Raw genomic sequence first — 26,005 nt, 5'->3', positions numbered from 1 at the left:
AACTGTATTCTCTACACAAACTGCTTATATCACTTTATAACAGAAACTGTAGAGGCAAAAAAACTACATGTTTCTTTAAGATACTGATTATTTCAAGTGAGCCTGAATAAATAGTTCCTACTGTAAACAAAAGATGCCTTTTGAAACCATGATCAGAATCTTTATTGATTTATTATGGGGTAATTCATAACAACTGACTATGTAAGCTTCGAACATGCCAAAAATGTAATGGGCATGATTCCTAAAGAAATCAATGAACTTCATATATAAAAAGTAAGTTTTGCTTCTATTATCAACCACAATGAATCATATCATAAAAGAGTAAATACCATTTTTTTTTGTGGGAAAATGTTTAGAAGAGAAACCCATGGAAATCATGTCCTAAGATGAATGTTTAGAATTTAGTGTTTTACAAAATGCAAAGAGAAACTTGACTGTCCTCACTTATGGGTTCCCTCCTCCCCCATGGTCTGCTGACCATCAGAAGTGGGCCTTGTGCAGTCTGTGAGTATGCTGGAGATAGCCCTCCAGGAGACAGCTTCTGTGAGTCTGTTCAGCTTTAGGAAGCAGAGTCCTATGGGTAGCATGGACAAAGCTTCTGCAGGGAACAGTGCCCAGGATCACGCTAGAGCTAGTCAGGCCAGATAAGGTCAGGTAGAGAACAGGGTACCTCAGCATCAGTTGGGGAGGGTGGTGGGTAGGGGTGGTTCTTCCATGTTGCTGAGCTCAGAGAAAGCTGGCTGCCAGACCATAGGAGAAGGCAACCTCTGACCAAAGGGCCTTCCCAACCCTCACTCATTGATAGCCAACCACAGGTCATGAGAGAAAAGTTGACCTTACTGGGGACATTTATCAAAATACGGCATCCTTTGATAGACAGATATATGTCTCCTTGTAGTTTTGAATAAGTAGCATGTTCAATTTGCTATTTAGAACAGAACTATTAGAAACAAGGACATTCTAAAAGTTTACTGAGGTTCTGGTATACATAAGGAAAGGTATAGAAAACTTAAGTGTATGTGATTATACGCTGAATCCAGATTATTAAACAGAATTTTACCAGTGTTGCTCAAAGCGTGTATCCTCCTGAATACTCTCTTGATTTTGAACAATGAAAGTCAGTTTTTCCTATTTCCTCTGTTCCTATGTCCTCTGAAGCACATAGCCTTTCTTTATACCTCTTTTGCCTAATTTGCTAAGCATCATTGATATTACTGCTGCTTTCTAATGGTGAGCTATCCTGGTGTGCATTGAACCAATCCTCTAAGTTTATTGATTAACTGTTGATGGGCATTTTGGTAAAAGAAAATTACTAGATTCTTTTTTATTTTCTCTCGTCAAAAAAAAAAGAAATAAATAAACATAAAAGGAAAGAAAACTTGCCTTCAGCAGGGCATAGGACAATCTTAAGATTCCTCAAGCCCCCTGGGTGTACACCAACATGCTCAACCTGTCTAGTCCTTCCCTAGGAGTCTCTGACATCATTTAAAAGACTTTCCTAGTCTTGTTCTAAGAACTCCATCAGAAATGAAGTAAAAAGGAAGGGAAAATTCCTCAACTAATCAGTGAAAACATTTTTAAAAATTTTTCCTAGATTCTGGGATCAAATGAAATACTACCAAGTGATTAAACTGGTATAAAAAAATAATAGAAAGTTAAAAAAGAATTATTCTAAAAAAAGGAGGGGGGGACTGTGGTCGGTATGTAAAATGAATAAAAAAAATTAAATAAAAAATTCTTGGTTATATACTTTTAAATATTTTTTAAAAAAAGAAAAGTGGAGATGGGTTATAAAAAATCATGTAGCCATATGCTTTCACTTATCGTGAACATATTATTTTCTAATAAAGAAATAAAATGAAAGAATCTGAAGAACTAATACACAGTTAAAATTGTTAACATACACTTAAAAAGTCTTCTCCCTACAGGGCCAATGGAAAATCCATTAAAGGAAATGGTTAATATTTCCCCAATATATTCTGAAATTGAGTTATTATTTCCCAATTTTAATGTAGACACTTAAAATTATCAAGGAAAATAAAGTTTCTTTGTATTTAAAGAGTAAATACCATTCAAGAGTGGTTCTGCAGCATTCTTATGAAAATTCACTCCTAGTGAATAAAATCCCAATATATCTAACATTGACTGACATCAATTATAGCAAAACCATTAAACACAACTGACTACAGGGAGTTAATTAACTTGTCTGCAGTGAAATATGAGACACTGTATCTTCTTTTCCAAAAGTACAATGGATGTGAGACCATGTTTCTTTTGTTGATGCCATTGTAATGGAAGTGCATTATAGAGGTTGACTGCTTTCTCACAAAGTCACAGGTGAGCCATCTGATCTACTTTCTGGACTAGTAATATAGACAGTCAAAGAAAAACCTGTTATTTCTAGCTCTGCCTAATGCTATGGCTTCAGTTTTCACTTAGTCTAATCATAACATGGCAGAGATGGAAATAAACATCACTTGTTGTTCACCGTTTCTTGGCCGCCTTCAAAGGCATCGGTGGGAGGAACTTGAGCAAGGATTCCAGAATAGACATATGAGGTGGTTCTATTTAGAATGATTAAGTGCTGTGATGATATAAGTAACTTCCAAAGCCATTCATTAAACAAAAACAAAAAACAGGTATTGACACCATATTTAAAATTAATTTTTCTTTCCATCGGATCATCAAGGGGGAATGTGCTAGAATCATATGAAATCACCCACACATTACCAAGTATGATGTACAAACACAGAGTCTGTGTGCTGTGTTCAAATACACATTCTAATGGGTTAAGGGTGTAGGGGTTAATAAAAGGCCTCATTCACCAACACACAGCTACTTCAAAGGCTTATGTCACTTTTAGGAAGTCCCTGGATACTCCCAACAATAATAGCTAAAACAAAAATAACTATTTTTATGAATATGCATATATGAGGAAACATCGGTCTCTTTAACAACCCATCAGTATGGAATACAAATTATGGCTGTCTTTTGCAGTCTGAAATAGCCCGGTCTCAGAAATTTTCTTTTCTGATTCCCCGAAGAGGATATGAGAAGCTGAACCATGGCAGAGGCACGGCTGCCTCACCATCACCTCCCACCATCTGCAAAGCTCTGAAGAGCACATCACAGAATTATTGTAATTACACTGCCATTTCTGACAGCTGGATGGGACTTCTTCAGTGAGAGGCATGGTGACTGAAAGAATATTACTGAGGAATACAGTGAAGCAAGCAATGGTGTTTTTACCCACAGCAGAAAGGTTGAAAAAAAAAATAGGGTAAATGATAACTTAAAAGGTTTTTTTTTTTTTAAGCACATTATGAGAAAATATGAAAGAGCATATTGTAGACTCCAAATGTAGGTTCTCTATTAAGCAAATAAAGGTTTGGATGAAAAAGTTCAAAATCACTTTGAGTCTACATTAATTATAAGTAGTCTGTTTAAAGCACAGCTGATGCCCAGTCTGAGGACTGTAAAGAACAGGCTGGGAGTAGTTTGTCATGAACAAAAATGACAAACTGGTCTCATGACAACTTAGTAAGAAAGCCTTGCTTTTTATTTGAGGTGTGACTCTTATTCTGTGAAGACTGCTTCCTATATGAGAGATGGGTCTAAAACTCTGATGACTGAGAAAGCCCCATTTATGGGACTTGGGGAACCAGAGTCCTCCTAAGTACCACTGCGTACAGACACGGTGTGAAGCCTAAGCTCCCAAAGTTCCACAGAAGGACCACGACCATGACCCTTCTGAAATATTAGGATGATGGAAGGCCTAAGTTGATGCAGGAAGGCCCAAGGGTCCTGACATCACAGGCAATGACCATTTTTGGGAATCAACTCTCATTTGTAGACTTTTGAACCAAGAGTGCTGCTATAAACTAAAACTTGCTCTTCCTCAAACCATACAGAATGAGATGGCAAAAAGGATCTTTTCAAATACCAAGATTAGTTCAAAGGATTGCATTTAAATTAGAGACATGGACATGAGGAGGGAGGTAGTTGTGTTTTGTTTTGTTTTTTCCTCAGTGACTAGGTTGAAATGGAAGTTGTTTTCATCCTTCAAAACTCTTTATGTGACGTGATGAGAATTCATACTGTGAGCTGAAAGGCTAGGGACAGTGAGAACCTCACAGCAGCAAGCACAGTTCACACTCACATCTTGGTTTCTAAATAGCATGTTTTCAGTAAGAGAAAGCAAACCACTTGAAGAAAGAATCACTTCTCAGAGAGATGAGCATCTTTTGTAGTATCAGAATGTGAGCAAACACTCAGTGAAAAACGATAAAGATGAGAGTGTCCTAAAGAGATCTAAGTGTGAGCAAAACTGAAAGACCTCCCAGTGAGGATAGCTAGGACACACAGAGCAAGACAATAAGTAGCACTATATTGTAGCAAATACATCAAATGATGAATAAATAGGAAAGATGAAATATTTTCTCTCTAGAACTGTTTTTAAAAAGTATACAGAACTTCCTGTTTATACTCAATACTTCTGACAATAAATGTGTATAACTTTTCTTCACGGGAAAAAAAATACTGCAGTTCTCCTAATACCTGCTGTGTGTTCACCAATTCAATATAATTCTGACTTTAAACATCTGGGGTTAGTTTAGACCCACAGTGAAAGGACTTAGTCCTATAAAAATGACCTTCTCATAGTTCAAAAGACAACTGCAAATTGTCTGATCACCCACCTACCAAATTAGTCATGGGCTAAAACAGATCACTGAATCCTGGAAGGCATGAGGCTCTTGGCTGTTTGTAACAATGGACACATCCAAAGACCAAGCAAGTGAAAGAGATACCTAGAGCAAGGCATGCACATGGAGTGCAAGGCCTCTGTGTTGGGCATACCCCTCTCATAACTGTATTCTATATCCACTAGTCTCAGAACCCATCATCATTTTGTACATGTCTCACTCTGTAGGCATTGTTGATTAAATCACTGGCTCCAGTCTTCCCTCCAGAGGGACTATAATGACAGTTCCATTAAACTGGTGTTCATCTAACCATGGCTCTGCAGACCCTGAGTCACCTAGCCAGCTTAACCTCAGGCATAGATAGAAGGGACTTCCATCAACAAGCGATGATCCCATCAGGAAATTCCAAGCAATTTAGAGTGAGTGTATTTTTCTTACTATTACACCTTCCCTTCAAAATGCAACACTTCATCTCCTTTGACCTTTGATGAGTGCTAAATGAATTGAGCTGCTTTCAGAGAATAAAGTAGTATTCTAAAGAATGGGAACAATAGCATTTAACTGTAAACAAGCCCAGAAAAACAAGTGACAAAGTACAGAGTGTGCCATGTGATGCCATTCATTTCTATATCCAAGAAGGACATTCTATCTCTCTCTTTTTTTTTTAACCTATCCAGAATTTTTTTCTTTCTTTCTTTCTTTTTTATTCCCAGTTAAACTTATTTTTAACTGGTTAAAAAGATCAAAGTAACCTGGGCATGGTAGCACAGGACTATAATCTCAGCACTTGGAAAACAGCCAGAGGATGACTGCAAGTTTGAGGTCAGCCTCATCTACACACTGAGTTGCAGACAAGTGAGGATTATGTAGCAAGAACCTGCCATCAAAAAAACTAAACACAATAAAGTTATACATATCAACAGAGGAACATGATATTTAAAAATGTGTAATTTCATATAATGTTTAAATCAGTTTCAACACATCTGTATTCTCAAACATTTATCTTCTTAGAATAAAAACCTTAAATATCCTTTCTGTGTATATAGTGTAATATTGCTATATGGAGTCATGGTTCCATGAATAGCACAATAACTTCTCACTCCAATGTAACTGTAATTTATCACTCATTAAAATCAAGTTTACCCAACCCCACCCCCTAAGAGGACATCATCAAAAAAAAAAAAAAAAAAAAAAAAAAAAAAAAAAAGCCTTACTGAGGGACATTCTACAGGCACCTGATCAATACTTCTCAAAACAGGCAAAGTCATGAAAAATGAGGAATGGCAGACACTGTCAGGGACCAGATAAGACTAGAGAATAATCGATGAGCATTCTGGGGCATTTACAGCTCCTAAGTAGTCGATTAAAATTGTATAAGAAAAAATACAATATCCCTGAACTGGATCTTGAACACAAAGAGGACAGTAATGGAAGAGGAAACATGGAATGCAAACATAGACTATATTTATGTAACAGAAATGTGTCAATGTGTGTTTCTTAGTGCTGATAAGCACAACACAAGCCATGATAGGACTAGACTGTAATAATGGAAGAAACTCCTGTAATCTAGGACTATCCTAATTTCTTAATTTGTTAAAAAATAAAATTCCATTCATTATTTGTCCCTGTGACTGTTTTCCATCAAACTAAAAGCAAAACAGATTTGGTGCTTAACCCCCACCCCCTTCCAATGACTCTTTTGGTGACTTTAGAAAATCTGACAATTAAATTTATGACAAATAATGTAAGCTTTCTATAAAGATAAATTGTGTTCTCTGGCAATAATTAGACTTTATTCCTTTGCATAACCCAACATGTAACAACAGAGTGGCTACCACTATTTTAAAATAAACAAATAATTGTGAGAACTTCATATATGGGCTCTGAGTTTTGTTTTTTTCTTCTTTTCCTTTTCATTTTTTTAATAATAAATTTTGCCATCTTTTTGATTGACCTATCCTAATGTTAGGCATCTTAAATTTCTAGGAATGCCTTTGTTAAACCAAACATAGTAATCAAGACCTTTTAACATAAACCACATTATGATCAGTACCTAAAAAATTATGAATGCAACTGAACCCTTGTTGTACAATGAACTGTTTCTCTCCTTTGTTATCATGATCTTCTTTTTGAGCTCTTTTCTCTCTCATATTCTTTTTTATTTAAATTAGAAATAAACTTATCTTATATATGAATCCCAGTTCCCTACCTCTCCCATTCTGCCATGCCCTGCACTGACCCCCATCCCATTCCTCTTCTGAACCATAGAAAGGGTAAGGCCTTCTATGGGTGATCATCAAAGTCTGTCACATCATTTGGGGCAGGGCCCAGGCCCTCCTCCTTGTGTCTAGGCTGAGAGAGTATCCCTCTATGGGGAGTAGGCTTGTTCAGGTCAGCTGTATCTGTGGGTTTCCCCAGCCTGGTCTTAATCTCTTTGCTCATCCTTCCTCCCTCTATACAACTGGATTCCAGGAATTTGTCTCAGTGCTTAGCTGTAGGTCTCTGCTTCTATTTTCATATCGTGATTTCTTTCTACTGTTATTATTTGTTTTGATCATATTGCACATCATTCAATAAATTTCATTTTATGAAGGTAATTCCTTATTTAGGGAAATAGGAAATGTTATATTATAATCATAAAAATAAATAAATAAATGGAACTTGGGGTACTTATATTCCTTCATTAAAAATGAAAACATGGAAAAGTTAACTAAATTACTTAAAGTCACTAAACAAATCAGAGAAAAAAAGAATGGGACTAAAACTCTTTCCACTTCCAGAGAGAAGTAATTGAATCCCCACAGATGTTTCCTCTCTTAAATATACCTATTATGTTGAACTTATTGCATTATTTTTCTTCCCTATTGTTTCTAATCTGTTGGATGGTGTTAATTAATTTAGTTAAGAGGCAGACAGTAAGCCTGGAAATGTCCTACATCACTCCAGCTTGGACAGTTTCTACAAATAAAGGTAAATTCTTCAGGATGCAAATTACAAAACTTTTTGCTGTCCTTATAAAGAAACCTTGCTCCTTTCACCAGTGTGAAAGCTGTAAACTAGGGAAATTAGATTTTCTCTGAAACAATACCCATGAGCAGCAGTTATGTTCAGGGTGGTAACACATTATATTACAAAGTCTGTCAGCACCAGGGTCTACTTCCAGTAAAGTTTGGGCAAAGAAAAAAAAAGAGTACAAAGGTAAAAATGTTGTCTTTTCAAGGTAGCTACTTCTGTTTTATCTATGGATTAAGTTTCCAGTTTCTGATAACTTGGAAATGTTCTATATTGCAATAAGCCAAACAGACAATGGAGAGCTAAATCATGTCAAAAACTGATATAGGAAGCCAAAGTTTATGCTCTATGCATGTACAATTGCAGGAAAAATAAGAATGAGGTATTTCACTGAAAACTGTCTTTGGAAATTGGTGCTTGCTTAGCTTAATTTGCATAATCTAAATGTACATAATCTTATTAATAGTTATTAATAGTTGAAGTGTTGTTAAATATTGCAAAGACTTGAGTTCCAAATGATAATATGAATACTGACTGACAATATTAAAAAAAATGTAATGGAAGTAAGCAGCCACTTTCAGATTGGATTTAAGACTCACACCATGAGATAGAACCCATATATGCCAGTGCTAAAGTGACCAGGAGCTTGGGGATAGAAATGTCAGGGGCCCTACAATTATTCTGCTAAAGGAACAAGCTCCTAATACATACTGCTACACCTAAAAATCAGAGCATCACTCAACCATCATCACAAAAGCTCACTCTTACGTTAGACAGTAATTAACACAGAGGTCCACAACTAGACACTATACAGAGTGAGACACTTTGGACCACTCAGTCCTAGTCTTTCCCAAACTCCTCCCCTCAAGGCTCAGGAATCTATGCAAAAGAGGAGATGAAAAAATTTTAAGTGCCAAATATAGGAGATGAGATCAAGGAAACAGCATCTTCCAGACATAAGGTAACTGATACATATGTAAACTCAGAGCGACAATGATAGCATCCGAAGATCTGCACAGATTCAAACCAGAGACGATTACAGCACAGAGCAGGGGAAATGAACACAAAGTCCTACTGCTAACCTAGAAGCTATTCCCAATAGATAAGCTGCTGGTAAAGGGAAAACCAGTTTTCTCTAATGTAGTAACACTGGGTATAGGAACCACACTCAGGGCAGGCCCCATGCCCAGGAAGAGTTTTCCCAACACAAAACAGACTTCATTTGTTGAATACTTTTTGGTTTTGGTATTTTTTGTCTTGCTGGGATTTTTGTTTCTTTTGATTTTTCTTTTTCTTTTTTGTTGAGAGACAGAATGAAGTCAGATAGGTAAAGAGATGGGAGAAGAGTTGGGGGAGGGGAAAGAATATGATCAAAATATACTGTGTGAAAATTCTTTTAAAATTAATTTTTAAAAATATCAAAAGTCAAATGAAATACTAAAAGTAAAAATTCCGAATTGTTTCATTAAAATAAAATCTTTAATCATTATTAATCACTCATAGTACCTTAGAAATTACATTAAGTAAAGACAAAAAGATGACTGGCATATGAAAAGCCTACTTAAAATATCTATGTAGACTAACAAAAACAATACAACGGAATGAAATGTAAGTGTGAAGAAAATGAGATATGAATAGACTGGAGCAACCTAGGTGTAATCTCTTGTATGTGACGATGGTGCTGTGCTTCTGGCCAAGGAGACTATCACAAGACTTCCTAGTGATCGCATGGCATACCTGGTACCCTGGGGGCACACAGACAGCACTACTTCCTCTTTCCTATCTTCATCCTAGAAACAACACTCTGTAAGGTAGAGGACCACACTGGTACTGCTCACAACTCTCTCATCACTGCTAATAAAATGCATAATATAAAAAGGGAAATTCTCCAGACCTGGAGAGATGGCTCAGAGGTTAAAGTCATTGGCTGCTCTTCAGTGGATCCAGGTTTGGTTTCCAGCACCCACGTGGCTACTAGCAACTCCCCATAACTACAGTTCCAGGGGACCTGATGCTCTCTTCTTCCTCTGCCAGCACCACACACACACATGGTGCACACACAAATCTGGGCCAAAATTCATAAAGTAAAAATATGATAAACTTTTTGTTTTAGGATGCTCCAGTGAAACCTACTGAATAAATGTTATTCTCTCCATCTCATGTTAAAAATAAAGAGTTGTGGTCTAGAAAGGTTAAGTTACTTCAGAGATAGAGAGGTACTTCGCAAATGTACTTAAAAGAAGACAGAGGGCTCTATGCATAGGGAGAACACCTTGAATTCTCCATCGTAATGCTAAGTGCATCGGCATCAGACTCAGTCTGGAGAAGGAGCTCAAGTACTAGAATAACGAAGAACTCATTTTCAAACATGGGTTCAGTCACTTCATGTCTTTATATCAGGCTTTTCTGTTGTTCTGTATTAGAGAATGTATTTCTTAATTCCTTCCTGGCAGATGGGATGACAGGATTGTCATCTATAAAACAATCTTCACATGAAAAATATCTGAAAGCATGATTTCAGAGACAGTGTGGAAATTTTATAGCTATATGTGCTTCCAAGTATAAATAACACATTATCTAAACTTAAAGTGTTGATCAAGATAATCTCTAAGCCAAAATAATAAAGTAGGACATGATAATTTCACCAAGTGGAAACACCCAATTCAGTGATTTAATAAAATTTAGTGTTCAACGATCATTAGCCTTTAGCTGCAGGGTCGTACTACCATCAGCACCGCCTGCAGTTTCATTCCCTGCCTAGTCATCTCAGCAGCACCATTAGTTGTCATATTACTAATAATGGGTGTCTAGAAGGTCTCATCTATCATTCCTAATGTTCCTTCTCCCTTTAAGTGAGCTGGTTAATGAGAAGGGGCTGCTGCAGTCATGGGAATGCATCATTAGCCAAACATATTATTACAAACATCACATCCGTTGCTGTTTTTCTATATAAGAAGAGGGAGAAGAAAAAAAGAGTGAACTTTAGGGAGAGAGATGGAAGGAAGGATAGGAGCAGAATTCCCTCTATGCAAAGAGTTTGCCTTCTCACACCAGAAGAAGCACAAAGTATTTGATCAAATTCTTAAAGGACTTCTATAGGAGCATTAACCTAATACTGAATGTGAGTAAGGAACATTTGTTTTCCAACATAATATTTTCCAGACAAGCACAGATAAAATTATTTTTGTATAAACAAGCATAGTATCAAAGTAAAGAGCTATAATCAATAGCTTAAAGGTCTGGCATGATGATTTGACAGATAAAGCAGTAGTCATACAAATGTCAGGATCAGAGTTCAAATCCTCAGCATCCACTTAGAGCCATGTGAATGTGGGGGCCTGTCTGTAATCCCAGCACTGGGGAAACAGAGATGGAATACCCAAGGCATGCTGGCTCACCAGACCAGCAAAAATGGCAAGCTCTGTTTTCACTGAGAGACTGTGCCTCAGAAAGGAGAGTACAAGGAGAGTACAATCCAAAAAAAAAAAAAAAAAAAAAAAAAAAAAAAAAAAAACCACCCTCAGCCTTGGGCAGCTACAATCCCACTGCGTTGTGTGTGCTCTTGTAAATTACTCAAACACTGAGTTTCTAATTGGCACAGAAAGCACATACATATGTACAATATTAATTTAGGTCTATGCATCTCAAATGCACATGAAAAATAGGAGGGAACACTAGTACCCAAATGGCCATTTTTCAGCTGTTCCTGTCTCCAACTGCACTGTGAAGGCCTTTGTGTCTAGCTAGTACAGCTCATATAGGGCAGCTATTTTATGCTTCCAACAACCATCTCTCCTAGATGATGATCCACATCTGTGTCCCTTCAGAAGTCAATAATCAACGCCAGCTGTTTTCCAAAAATAATCATTAGGCAGGCACCAGAGCAGATCCAAATGTAGATCCTGTCAGGTGCACATCTTTCCACATTTTCTTAGCTCTTCTGGGGTTTCACCATCACAACACTGATCAGGAACTAGGAAGGAGTGAACCTACTGTTGTCAAATTTTCCATTTTTGGATACTCAGAGCAGAACTGTTAAAAAAATCTGTGCACATGAGAGCAACACTGCATACTAAGAAGATATTAGAGGATGAGACAAACAGCATCCACACCATTTTCTTGTCTTAAGGTGTCAGCGTTTATTACATTCTGACACAGCAATGATTGATGCAGATGCCTTGGTACTGAGCTCAAGACTTGTACAGCCAGTGAAAGATTATGACACTTAGTGGAAAGATAAAGCCAATGAAAAAATGATGTAATAAAGCTCAACTTTCCAGCTTCTTGACTGTCAGATTTTGTAATGAAAATGTATCTAAACTTTATAAATCAACATAAATCTTTGAGACAAAGAGAAATAGATTGCTTACTAAAATTAGACAAAGAGGGCAGCATACATCTTATTTAAAACCAACAAAAGCAAGAAATGTATCTGAAAGCATTTAAAGTTGGGCCCTTGAATATAAACCTGGCTAAGCCCGTTTCTTTTGGTTCCTGTGGCAATGTCTTGGTTGAGTCAGTTCAGTTTTAGGCAGATATTGTCTGGCATGATATCTCTTTAATATTGTGTGGCACAACATTAATGAAGATGGAAATAATAGCCTCCTTCATGGAGGGCATCGGTGCATTCTAAATTTTTCCATCACTCTAATGAAAACATGTGTTCTAGGGTCTATCACTTATAAGGGGTAGATCTGAAGCTCACAGTAAATGCTATGGTCTTTCCTACCATGAGTCAGAGGATAACGATACATGTGCGTCACATGCAAAATGGTCAAGAAGTGATTGGTAGTTTCCAAAACAAAAAGAGAAATGTCAACCACAAATGATGCTGCCAACTTTCATTACCAAAAAATGTGGGACCAGACCAAAGAATACTTTCCATGCTTAGTTTCTCAGATCATCAAATGTCATTTCATGATGATACAGAGTTCCCCAACAACATCACAACAGACCCTTTCCTTTGGAACTCATGAGCTCCAAAACTATATGATAAAAATTATAAAGCAATACGTACTGCTGTTTTAATCATTCATGGCAATCTTAGGAAAACATAAAAATGTGACATACATTGGGATGATGGGAGATGTCATTCTGTATATATGTTTCTCATGCTTGTTAATGAATACAGCACTGTTGGCCAATAGGAAAGGAAGATAGGAGGGACTAGGAGACAAGGAGGAATGAGGAAGTAGTAAGGAGGAGCCAAGATGGAGAGTCGGGAGAAAGCAGTATGCCGGCCAGCTCCCAGGTAAGAGAAATACATAGATCAGCAGAAATGGGTTAATAATTAAGACAGAGCTAGCCGATAAGAAACTAGTAACTGGCCAAAAGGATTATATCAAATACAGAGTCTCTGTGCTTTGGGGCTGGCGGGGTGGCGGCAGGACAAGACCAGGCGGCGGGAAGAAAAACCATACTCTTTCATTGGGAAGTTCCTTAAAATGGGAATTAATATATGGTTTGCAGTAAAAAGAAAAGCTTTCAGTCTCACTCATGTTAAAACATAATGAAAACAAATTGCAGGTCTTGAATCTGTTTACAGATGCCCAAGGTTTCCTACAGGAGATCTCCCCCAAGAATTGCTGTGCATACCAACAACTTTCAACTTTCAAGACAAGGTGTGGTTAAGCAGACAAACAGGAAGACTTATTGCTCCTCCTCACTGGAGCCAATGCCAATTCCTTCCCTGTCAGGATTCCAACTTCTCTAATGGGATCATCTTCTTACCTTGTCAAAATAATGGCACATTTACTGGTCACATACTGAAATTTACTCTATTTTTTTTTTCGTTTTCCTTCATATAAGCCTATGTTGGGAAATATTATTTTAAGGTGTGCAACTTTTCTTTATGCTGCATTTGTTTAACTCTTAAGTTGTTACTGTGCCTGTCTAAACCACCGGATGGTTCTAATAAAGAGCTGAATGGCCAATAGTGAAGAGGGAGCAAGAATAGGCAGGGCTGGCAGGCAGAGTGTATAAATAGGAGGAGAAATGAGGACAAAGAAAAAATGAGAGAATAAGAGAAGGACATCAGGGGCCAGCCATCCAGCCATGGAGCCACCCAGCCACCGAGCAAAAGTAAGGTATTTAGGAATAGAGGAAGACAAAATCCCCGAGGCCAAAGGTACACAGGTTAATTTACAAAAAGCTCGCAGCAAATAAGCCAAGTGAAAGCCGCGCATTCATAATTAAGAATAAGACTCCATGTGTGATTTATTTGAGAGCTAGGTGGAAGGCACTGAAAAAAAGCCATCAAACAGGTCTATAAAGCAGGAATCATTACTATTTTATATAAAAACAAAAGAGGAAATAGATCAAGATATACTGCTCCAATGAGACAACAGATTTCAATGACGATTTATCAGAACATTTTGTTTTCCTTGACTAACCATACTCTAGTGTCAAACTCCCATTTTAAGGCCAAAATGAAAATGTTTTAATGAAGATATTTAAGTGGTAGGCTCAGGGTCACAAGTTGACTACTGAAATTGACAGTACAAAACCCCACACTAATTTTTATGCAAATACCAACCTGTTTTCAGGACTGTAGCAGAGCTTGAACTCAGGGATGGTGATGCCTCCTGAAGTTCCTTTATTATACAGGGTTGTTTTGGCTATCCTGGGTCTTTTGTTTTTCCATATAAAGTTGAGTTTTATCCTTTCAAGGTCTGTGAAGAATTGTGCTGGGATTTGCATTGAATCTGTACAGTGCTTTTGGCAAGATTGCTATTTTTAATATGTTTATCCTACCTATCCAAGAGCATGGGAGATCTTTCCATTTTCTGGTATCTTCTTTAATTTCTTTCTTTAAAGACACAAGGTTATTGCTATATAGGTCTTTCACTTATTTGGTAAGCGTTACCCCAAGATACTTTATGTTGTTTGTGGCTATTGTAAAGTATGATAGCCCCTTTATCATCTGTATATACAAGGACTACTGATTTTTTTTTTTTTTTTTTTTTTTTTTTTTTTTAGTTTACTTGTATCCTGCTAATTTGCTGAAGGAGTTTATCAGCTGTAGGAGTTCCCTGGTAGAGTTTTTCGGGTCACTTATGTAAACTATCGTGTCATCTGCAAATAGAGATAGTTTGCCTTCTTCCTTTCCAATTTGTATCCCCTTGATCTCCTTTTGTTGTCTTATTGCTTTAGCTAGAACTTCAAGTACAATATTTGTAATGAATCTTCTGCTTTTGTTGTGTGGAACAATTTGAGGTAAATTGGTATTAGCTCTTCTTGGAATTTCTGGTAGAGTTGGTACTGAAACCATCTGGCCCTGGGATTTTTTGGTTGGGAGGCTTCTGATGACTGTTTCTATTTCATTAGGGGTTAAAGATTTATTTAAGTTGCTTTATCTGTTCTTGACTTAATTTTGGTAAGTGAAAGCTATACAGAAATTTGCCCAATGAATGAAATCGAATTGAAAATCTTGATATTAAACCACACACCTATAAACACCTGATTTTTGACAAAATAGCTAAAATTATACAATGGAAGGAAGACAGCATCTTCAACAAGTGGTTGAAGTGAACAGTGTTCTCAGTGAACAGACACTGAGATGGACAAATAATAAATGGGATCTCCTCAAACTGAGAAGCTTCTCTAAGTCAAAGAACACAGTTGAAAGGCCAAATGGAAGCCCACAGACTGGGAAAAGATCTTCACCAACCCTACATCTGAAAAAGGGCTGATCTCCAAAATATACAAAGAACTCAAGAAACTATTCAACAAAACACCAAATAACCCTATTAAGAAATGGGGTACAGAACTGAATAGAGAATTTTCAATAGAGGAATCCAAAATGGCTGAAAGACACTTAAGAAAGTGCTCAACATCCTTAGCCATCAGGGAAATACAAATCAAAACAACTATGAGATACCATCTTAATCCTGCCAGAATGGCTAAAATTAGAAACACCAATGACAGCATATGTTGGAGAGGATGTAGAGAAATGGGAACACTCCTCCACTGCTGGTGGGATTGCAAACTTGTACAGCCATTTTGGAGATCAGTATGGAAGTTCCTTGGGAAAATGGGAATCAGTCTACCAGAGGACCCGGCAATTCCACTCTTGGGCATATACCCAAATGGTCCACATTCATATAACAAAGACATCTGTTCAACTATGTTCATAACACCATTATTTGTAATAGCTAGAACCTGGAAGCAACCTAGATGCCCCTCAACTGAAAAATGGATAATGAAGATGTGGTATATTTATACAATGGAATACTATTCATCAGGAAAAAAAAAAAATGGAATCTTGAAATTCACAGGCAAATGTATGGAACTTGAAGAAACCATCCTGAGCGAGGTATCCAAACCAAGTCACAAAAAAGAGGAACTACTCATTTATATATGGTTTTTAAACACAGACAAACGATCACCAGACTATCATTCACACCACCAGAGAAACTAGGATACAAGGAAGAATCTAAGAATCATATAAGGTCCCTCATAGAAGAGGGAAGGAACAAGATTTCTTGAGCATATTGGAGGGTAGGGGGTAGGGGAGACAGTGAGTGGAGAGGGAGTTAGGAGAAAAGAAGGCAAGGAGAAGAAAACATGTGAAACCAGGAAGATTGAGTCAGGGGATGAATAGATGATAGCAAAAAAAAAAAAAAAACAAAAAAAAAAAAACATAACGGAGGGAGGGAGCCATTATAGGTTTGAAGAGAAAACTGACTCTAGAGAAATGTCCAGAGACCTAGAGACCTACAAAGATTACCCCAACTAACAATCTGAGCAACAGTGGAAAGGCTACCATAAATGACCTTCCCTGATAATGAGATTGATGACTAACTTATCCACTATCATAGAGCCTTTATCTAGTAGCTGATAAACAGAAGCAGACACCCACAAATAAACACTCAGCCAAACTGGAATCCAGATGCAGAGAGGTAGGACAAGACCAGGCTACAGAAACACACTGAGACAGCTAACCTGAACAGGGGGGAGCTAATGGGCCCCCAGACTGATAGCTGGGAATCCAGAATTATATCGACTCAGACCCCCTGAACATGGGTCTCCGTTAGAAAGACTGGGCATTCTAAGGGACCTCTGACAGTGGAACCAGGATGTATCCCTGGTGCACAAAAGGAGTTTGGGAACACATTCCCCATGGGGGGATACTCCCTTGACCTAGAGGCAAGAGGGAAGGCCAAGTCACTACTCCAAATGACTTGATAGATTTAGACAACCCATCCAGGAAGGCATCACCCTATATGTGGAGTGGAGGGGGGGGGCGGTTGGGTGGAAGGGTGGTGGTGAGGCATGAAAGGGTGGAAGAGAGGGAGGGAGGAATGGAGAACTGGGATTGATATGTAAAATAAGAAAAAAAAATACTGTTCATTTCATTTTAGAGTTCTTCTATAAAAATATTTGTATTTTGAATCCCCTTAAGCTATACATAGATGATTAACACCATGTTATTTGAAGTATTAGTTTGTGAATAAAAGGTTTGTAGCATTTTTTCATTTTGCTTGCATTTTAGAAATAAAGTATATTTTGAAATAAAAACAAAAATTCTTCCTATAGATGGATCCACAACATTTCTCATACATTTTAATGATTCATGGTGATAATTATTTAATGTACTTATTTCCTAACTTATTTACATATTAAAATCACTCAGGTTGCTTTCAACTACCCCATTCCCAGGTTATGTCAAAATTAGCTAAAAAAGATTGGATGGAGGCAAAATTGACCTCAATATTTAAGATTATTTTTATTAGTGTGCAGTACCTGTGGAGACCAGAAGAGAGTGTTAGATCCACTGGTGCAGGAATTACAGGTTAGGTGCTGGGAATCTGACCTACTTGCTAGGAACCAAACTCATGTCCTCTGGAAGAGCAGCAAGTGCTCTTAACCATACAGCCATCTCTCCAGCCCAAGCCTCAATAATTTTTAACCTTTGAAATGATTCCAATATGCATTAAATTTGAGGACCAGAGCTTTAATTATTAAACTTTAATGTTCCAGGTAGTAGCAGATCAATAAGCCATCAATTATGTAAATCTACCATGTTCAAATTTTTCTTTGAAATAAAACTAAGATATCAAAATAAACTATCATAGAACAGCAATAATGGCTACTTAACAAGTAGTTAAATACTTAATTACTTAATTAATTAGTAACTTAATTTCTTTTAGCTGGTGATACTTGGAAACACAGGAATCCATACACACACACACACACACACACACACACACACCTGAGCCAGCAACCACAGTACACTCACACTCAGAGACATATGTCCACTGTTGCTCCCTTTAATGAAATCTCACAGTAAGAGCCTTATCATGGCCAAAAACAAAAGAAAGAGATCCTGTAAGCCTTTTTCCAAAGCTAATGCTAATCAACGATTAAATGAAAACCAACCGGCTGCCTTTTATAAGCATATTTAACTGTCACAGGTTTTGAATTCCCTAATAGAAGGCACTATGATTAAGGAGTAATACAAACAATCAAGAAAGGATTTTTAATCATTGTGCATAAGAAAAACAGAATTAACATACAATCACTGAAATTGTTTCTTGTTCTTTCTAGTTATAAACCTTGCTTGTAATAAATGTTTGTCAGTTCTATATTCATGAGATTATAACCAACCCAGTTTCTCAATTTTCTAACTGTTTCTCCAAGGAAAAGCCTTCTATGACATTTCTGGTCACTAGTTTCAAAGATATAGTAAAAACTGAATGCTCCTTGGGACTGCTAAATTAAGTTTAGGCTAAGTATAGTGGCTCATATCTGTAGTCCCAACACTTAGGAGGCTAGAGCTATGCTATGAATTCAGGGCCAGCTTGGACTAGAAATAAGATCTTGTCTCAGAAAAAAAAATCAATTCTACCAAGTAGAGAATATATTTACTCATTTCTGATCATTATATTATACTTTCATAGCAATTCAAGGGTTTTCTTAATATTTCAAAAGCAATCTAATCCAATGTAATTCAGAAGGAAAAATGTCTACTTACAGGTATCATCCAGTTGGCCAGGTCACCGTATTTAGAAACCTGCATTGCTCCTAACATTGTTAGATTGACATGTCCCCTGTGAAATAAAAAAGAAATATAATGCAAACTTCACAAACTTTATATCCCCTTTGCTTAAAAGCATCGGAAATTAAAATAATCTTATGCCCCTTAAATGCATCTATTTTCCCACTCCCTGCAATTGATTTCTAAATAGATCAGCTCCATGCTGGTGCAAAGAAGTAACCATTAAGAGTCCTTTAAAAAAATTATAGCTTATATTGTCTCCAAAAACAAACTAAACACAGGTGTGCACAGTGAAGTTTGTTTCCTCCACGGGGGTGGGTGGGGAGAATGTGACTTGTTTCAAAGACAAACAGTAGCTGGAAAGTGAGCCCACAGTTTGAAGAAAACATTGGGAATACCTTATAATGTTATTTCAATCAAGCTGGCACAAAGATGCAAACTCCATGTAGGGGGTCATTTCAAAGTAATAGGGTGGATATTTCCATGCCCAACCCTCAGTGGGAATAATTTCACAGCTTTCTGCAGCTGAACAAACCCTGATCGTTTAATGGGACTGTGCCTCAGAGTCTTGCTCATAGGCCCAGGGATGACTCAGCCCACTCCAAACTGAGTGAATATGAGGGGCTGCATTATTACATACCCTCTAATCATCGCGAATGATTCATCACTGGAGAAGAAAGAGGCTCCTGGAAGAACAGTAACTGTTTCCTTTCCTAAAGGCACACACAAAAGAAAGGAGGAAGAAGGGGAGGGAGAAGTATTAGATCTGAGGTCATCATGATGGACAGAGAGAGCTGTACTATCTCTGTTTCTAGAAGACTTTACAATCCAACCAAAATGGAACTGTACATGGGTAGCAACTGTCCACCCCGAGAAGAGGTGTATTTTGTCAGTAACATTGCTTAGTTTTGTCCCTGCAAAAAGATAACAACCAGCATTTAAGGGATTACTGTTTGGAAATTCTCTACAGGCAAAGCATCCCTTTCTGTCTATACAATGCCCTTCAGCTTTGCAGCTTCAGACACTGACAATCTGCAGCTAAAGACTAAAGCTTGCCAAGGATCTAACACACATGCAGTGGCTACAGGCAATAACCCCACACTGTGAAATAGGTTTTAAAAGAAAACCTCAGATGGCAGCTGTGAGGTGAAGAATGGTCATCAACTTGATTATGTTAGTCATTTCAGTATGAGCACACATATCAAATCAACATATTAAATGTTAAACATTGAATATATACTACTTTCTATGTCAACTTGACACAAGCTAGAATCACTAGAAAGGGAGGCTCAATTGAGAAAATGCCTCCATAAGATCTGACTGTAGGAAAGCCTGTGGGGCATTTTCTTAATTAGTGATTGATGTGGGAGGGTCCAACTCATGGTGGGTGGTGCTGTCCCTGGGTTAGTGGTCCTGGGTATTATAAGACAGCAGGCTGACCAAGACAAGAGGAGCAAGCCAGTAAGCAGTACTCCTCTGTGGCCTCTGCAACAGCTCCCGCCTCCCTGTTCTTTTCCTATTTGAGTTCTTGTCCTGACTTCCTTCGATGCTGAACAGTGGTGAAGAAGCGTAAGTTAATAAACCCTCTTCTCCCCATTTATTTAGAAAATCTAAAATAAAAATAAATGAACAATATAAAAAGGACATACCTAATGTCTTATTATCTTTAAGCCTGACCCTCCCTCCTCACATGCAAGTGCATACACACATCCATCTTGATTTTTAGCCCCGATAAGCTGAGAGCTTCTGTCAGATCATACTTTAATGAAATCAGAGAAGTCTTCTGAACACACTTAAAACCAATCTCTAAGAGATGCTCTTCCAAAAATGGCACATTGTTATAAAAGTTCAGAACTGAAAACAAAACAACAACAACAACAAAAAAAAAAAACAACTTCCCATTTAGCTGGGTACAACTGCACAGACCTATAATCCCAGCACTCAGGAGCCTAAGGCAGAAGGGTTACCGAAGTCTACATAGGGAATTCCACCCAGCCAGGATTACAGACTAAGGGAGACTGTTTTGAAAATTAAAGATACCTATATAAATAAAACCTCCAGTATCCAGTTAACAAACTTGCTAACTACAAGTGCCTTGGTCAGACCCAAGCTGCCGGACTTGTGGGATCTACTTCCTGTTTGATCCAGAGTTTGAGAGCATCATATGGTCTCTGCTCCAAAAGTGCTTAAAAGGCCACCTGACTGAAGTAAGTCAACAGTCCAGAGCACTTCCTCCTCTGCTGGAATGCAGTGAGGTAGCTAAGAAGAGGAAGCTTTGGTCGAGAGGTCAGAATGCAGGAAGAGCTCTTGGATGTGTCAGCACTGGGAGAGGTCTGGCCATCCCCAGCTGCACACACACTGCATGCACCACAGCCGCTGTGGCAGGCTTCTCAAGGACTAGAGAAAGCTGATGCTTTCATCAATAATCCCCAAGCTCAAGTATGGGGGAAAAGCAAGCCTATTTATATCACACTGAAATATTTATTACCCGAGGGAGTCTGATTCTAAATAATGGAAACATTTTCTCATCTTCCAAAGTACCACAAACCTGAAACTCTCTGGGAAACACTTTCTGGTGTGGTTAGAAGTGGCTTTTAGACAGCACACAAGACGTAGAGGATTAAGTGAGATAATGCATGTGAAGTCCCCAGTCAGAGTCGGGCACAGAGCAGAACTCTGAGATGGCAGCTGTCATGATGATCATTGTTCCCACTCTCTCCAAACCACTCAGAATAAGAGGCAGAGCTGCCTCCCCTTCCCCCAGGTGTAACTGCATGGGATCATAAACTGGCTCATACTGCAGGGCTCCCAGCTAGTTTGCATGAGCCCTAAGCTTAAGGACATGAACACTACACCTGGACCTCATCCACCCAGGTCTCTGTCTGGCACAATCAGATCCTAGCCACTTCTGTAAGGTGGACAGGCATGGAGGGAAACCTATAGAGGGCATGAAAGAGACATAAACATATCAAGTCTTTGGTTTCCTGAGTGTTAAATCACAATGGCTTCCAAAGCACATTCTCCACTGACAATATATTTGAGGTGTTTTTTAAATTAATAATAATAATAATAAAATGATGTGATCATAACATATAATTATTATTATTATTATTAGCATTTTGTAGGCAATTCTGAGATCAATGGGATGCATTCTGCTGCACAAAGCATAACTGTATTTAAAGTCCCAAGAACAAGCTTATGGAAAAGTATCCATTCTTCTGAAGCAGAGTCAACTGTCCCCATTTTTATTTATTTATACTATTATGTTAAGTGTATGTATGTGTCTTCTAAGGCAGCATTATATTCTTTTGAAGCAGTCATCAACCCACATTCTTATTTATGTATGTTACTTCTTTTGAATGTATATATGGGTATGCATGTGAGGTCAGGACTCATTTCTCTCCTGCTACCCTGTGAGATCCAGGGATTGAACTCAGTTCAGGTCTGTACCTAACCTACTCTCTACCCATGAGCCACTTCCTAGCCTGACTTTTACTCATTCATAATTGCTGTAAGCACTCCAGCTGGCTATCCAATCCAGCCTAAAAACATACATATTGTAACATATGAGTAGCATTATTCAGACTGTATTTATATGCTTAGGAATATACACACATTAACTAAGAGCTTTGAAGGGAGAAAAGATAAGGGATGTGCTGTTATTATATTATAGTCTCAAAAGATAAAACAATTAAAATCATACTTGCTTATGGGTTTATTCATACAGTGAATTTTCTAATCAGAAGAAACATTTCGGCCTCCTCTCTAAAGCTGACCCTTCCCAATTATGAAAACATGAAACCTCTGTTAGTGTTCTGAAACGCACAGAAGATTATAACTATGATTACCCTACTGTGCAATAGCACATCAGAACTCCTAACTATTATCTAATCATAACTTAGTACTCACTGGTTAGCCTTTCTCAACTCTGCCTTCTGCCTGCTGTGAGAACCACCGTTCTATTCTCAACTTCCATGGAACTGATTTTTGTTTTTGGTTCTACATATGACTGACAATATATATGACTTGTCTTTCTGTGCCTGACCCATTTTGCTTAATATAGTCCACACACTGTCTAAAATGACAAAATATCATCTTTTCTTTAATCCTTTAATAGTATTCTACTATGTGTTTTATTTATCCACTGATTATTTGATTAAAAACTCAGCCTGTTTCCATTTTATTGGCTCTAGTAGACAGTATTGCAATAAACACAGTATAGACAGATGCCTCTGTGATTTGCTTTTGCTGTGATTTGCTGTGTTTATTTCTTTTGGTAATATACCCCAAAATAGAATTACTGGATTATATGATAGTTCTACTTTTGGGTGCCCTATTTTTAAACATCCAGTATCTAAATGAATCCAATACCTAAATATACTATGTTGAATCCACGATGTTCTAATGCAACATTCAGGATTTGCTCAGTAACTATAACAATAAATCAATATAAAGATTAATAGCCTTGCCACCAATTCAAAACCCCACCCAGGTATCCAGTCCGCATGACAGCCAGCACCAGGTAAGATATGAAGCTTCCTGCTACATCTCTGTCCTGCTGCATTCTGGGTCCCTTTCCAAGCACACACTCCATATATATAATAGACAGAATCCACCAAATGCTACTCTAAGCCTCTCTCCAGTGAATGGCAGTAAAATTCAGAGACTCTAGCTTCATAGTTGCTGAGAACAAGTGACACCTGAGTGCTGAGCTCTAAACAAGTCATTTATACCCTTCTACGGCTCCCAGAAGCTGCAGAAGAGAGGGCAGAAAGAATGTAAAAGTTGGAAGATAGGAAGAAGGGCTGTAATAAAATATCCTATAGATAAGACGTGCACATTGATATCATGAACTCACAGTAACTACAGGTTCCTATACTAAGTCTAAACAAGAATGGTCCGGTCAACAGCCAGGTATGGATAGAGAAGGGGCTCCCCAACGCCAACACTCATTAATTAGTGAACTATTTGCTACTAACAGATTCAGGAAGCAAGGGAGTCCCTGCCTTCAGTTGTGTATCTACTGCTGACCCCAACAGGCTCCAATGGGTTGTCCCAACACAATGGTCACACAGATAGCCATGGTTAAATAAGATGGATCACAAAACAATTGTTGGGAATCTGGGGTTGGGGAAAGCAGGCAAAGAGATAAAAGGGGTGTGAGAACAAAATAATCAGAATCCATTAATACATGAGTGACAATATCAAACAACTCTTCTCTGTATATCTAAATGTTTTCATACTGTTTTGTCAAGAGAGTTCATTAAGTTTATCCTTACCTAGTCTGTTGGTTCATAATTCAATAGTAGGTAACTATTATGAGCACTGAACAAAGCTACAAACAAAATTCAACTACCCTATACTATAAGTTCTCAAACATGAATTCCCAGCAGACTCACATGGAGGACTTTGGCATATGTATCTGCTATTGCTTCCAGCTCTCCCAGTTTCTAATTCAGTACATAGGTAGCGGGGGCTGAGATCTAAGAGTCACTGGTCATGCTGACACTATGGATATGGAGACTTCAAGAACCAATACCCTAACCTAAAGGGGGAAAACAGCTTATAATCCAGCCAGAAAGAGAAATAGTTACAAGACAAAATGATGGATGCTCAGGAGAAGTTACCAAATGTGTTGTAGGTTCTGAGGGTGGAACATTCTTGTCTATGGAAGGACTGGAAGTGACCAAGTGGGCCAAAATGAGAAAGATGGTTATAATGCACTCCAATGAAAATTACGAGCTTAGAGATGGGGATAAAAATGAAGGGGAGAATCCGGAGAGCACACAGTGCAGAGGCCACCAGAACAGAGGGATGACCCTAAGCACAGAAAATCCCATAGATGTTAAGTGTAGAGCTGCCTATACTTCCATATGCAGGCCTATGATTCTCCAGAAATGGGAGAGCCCTCAAAATCAGGGTGAGGCTGTTCTATTCATAGGATGTTTGACACTGTCTCTGGCCTCCAACTATTAGATGACCGTAGTATTCACTCTCAGAAGTAACAGTCAAAACTGTCTTCAGACACTGTCAAATATCCCCAAGAATGTTGAAAACAACCAGTGTCAAAGTTAGGAGGGGCTTGTCACAGGCCACAAGATGCACAAGATGATTCTTTCTAAAGCAATTTAAAAGCATTACTTTTTATATTAAAATAGGGAAACAGCACTAATAGGAAAGGATACATAGTTCATATTTAATGAAAAAGCAAAAGCATGGGAATTATTAGAATTCCACAGCTACTCTAGGTTTGCACCCAGATTTTCATTGCACCTATCTGCTGCCATCTGCACCTTTCTAAAGCAGGCTTTTCAGCAGGTATCAATCAGTGTACAGGCAGAAAATCATGTAGCAGGGACAAGGCACATTGGGAGCTGAGACTCTAATGAATTGATGTTGGGCATTTTAAGGTTACAGTGGGATTTCAGAACTTGAAAATTGGTAGCTCCATTGGGACTGAGCTACTTTGAAGCTTCATGAGTAGGAAACCCCTCCCATCCAACAATGTGACTGAAAAGAATTAGCTGTTCTTCCAAGGAAAATGGACTTTAGAAATTCAAAGCCTGAGACTTGGGAAATGGAATTAATCATTATCATTTTGCAAATAACCAACTGACATAATAAATTAATTAAAGCAAGCAGCAAATATTTTCACAGACCAGTGAGCTAATTGCTAAAGGATATAGTACAATTCAAGTAAAGCATTGGTTAAATGTCACTGCAGCACCACACTGGGACTTTCAGAGTTGAGTTGTGTTAGCTAATTCATATATTTAACCTGAATATGTATAACTTTCAAACCCCCAGTTTCAGATGTCATTCTACTTGACAGCTGGACTTTATGTTCAGCTCGTATTTCATCTGAGAGTTACACATACTATTTTTGACTACAAAGTAAGAACAATACTTCTGTGTGGGCAGAATGAATAAAGAAAGACACTTAAAATCCTCCTAGGACATAAAAGAACAGCCAAAAGCCACCAGAAGAGCAATGTTACCTCAAGCATTATGACAAAAGACCAAAAGTCACCAAAAGACCTGACCTGTTCATGCTCTGTTACATTGCCCCTGTCAATTATCAGGTTGATGATAAAAGGCAAAGCATGTGACTACATGAACAGAGGAGAAAATGCAAATCCCCCAACTCAAAGAAACCCTCTATGTGTGTTCAGTTCACATCCTTGGCATGAAGTCAGTGGCCTGGTGCATACTTAAGCAACCCCACCTTTAGAGGCTGCCCTCTCACGCTAGCTAATAAGACCTACGTTACAGAATGGTAAGCATTACCTAC

The 26,005-nt window shown here is 38.0% G+C and overlaps 1 protein-coding gene across 1 annotated transcript in view; it reads right to left on the bottom strand.

Annotated features, from left to right (window-relative positions):
- Oxct1 (3-oxoacid CoA-transferase 1) overlaps positions 1-26,005 on the bottom strand; it is a 125,140-nt gene that overhangs the window by 36,155 nt on the left and 62,980 nt on the right. Inside the window, exons 12-13 of the mRNA XM_051182489.1 lie at positions 19,355-19,427; positions 18,691-18,766 (exon numbers count right to left, since the gene is read on the bottom strand). Of these exons, the coding sequence (XP_051038446.1) occupies positions 18,691-18,766; positions 19,355-19,427 (149 nt within the window). The remainder of the gene's footprint in view (positions 1-18,690; positions 18,767-19,354; positions 19,428-26,005) is intronic.

Source organism: Phodopus roborovskii, unplaced genomic scaffold, assembly GCF_943737965.1.
Source record: "Phodopus roborovskii unplaced genomic scaffold, PHOROB, whole genome shotgun sequence".
Lineage (NCBI taxonomy): Eukaryota > Metazoa > Chordata > Mammalia > Rodentia > Cricetidae > Phodopus > Phodopus roborovskii.
Note: the sequence above shows the minus strand (reverse complement) of the source record. Positions and strands in the feature narration are given on the sequence as shown.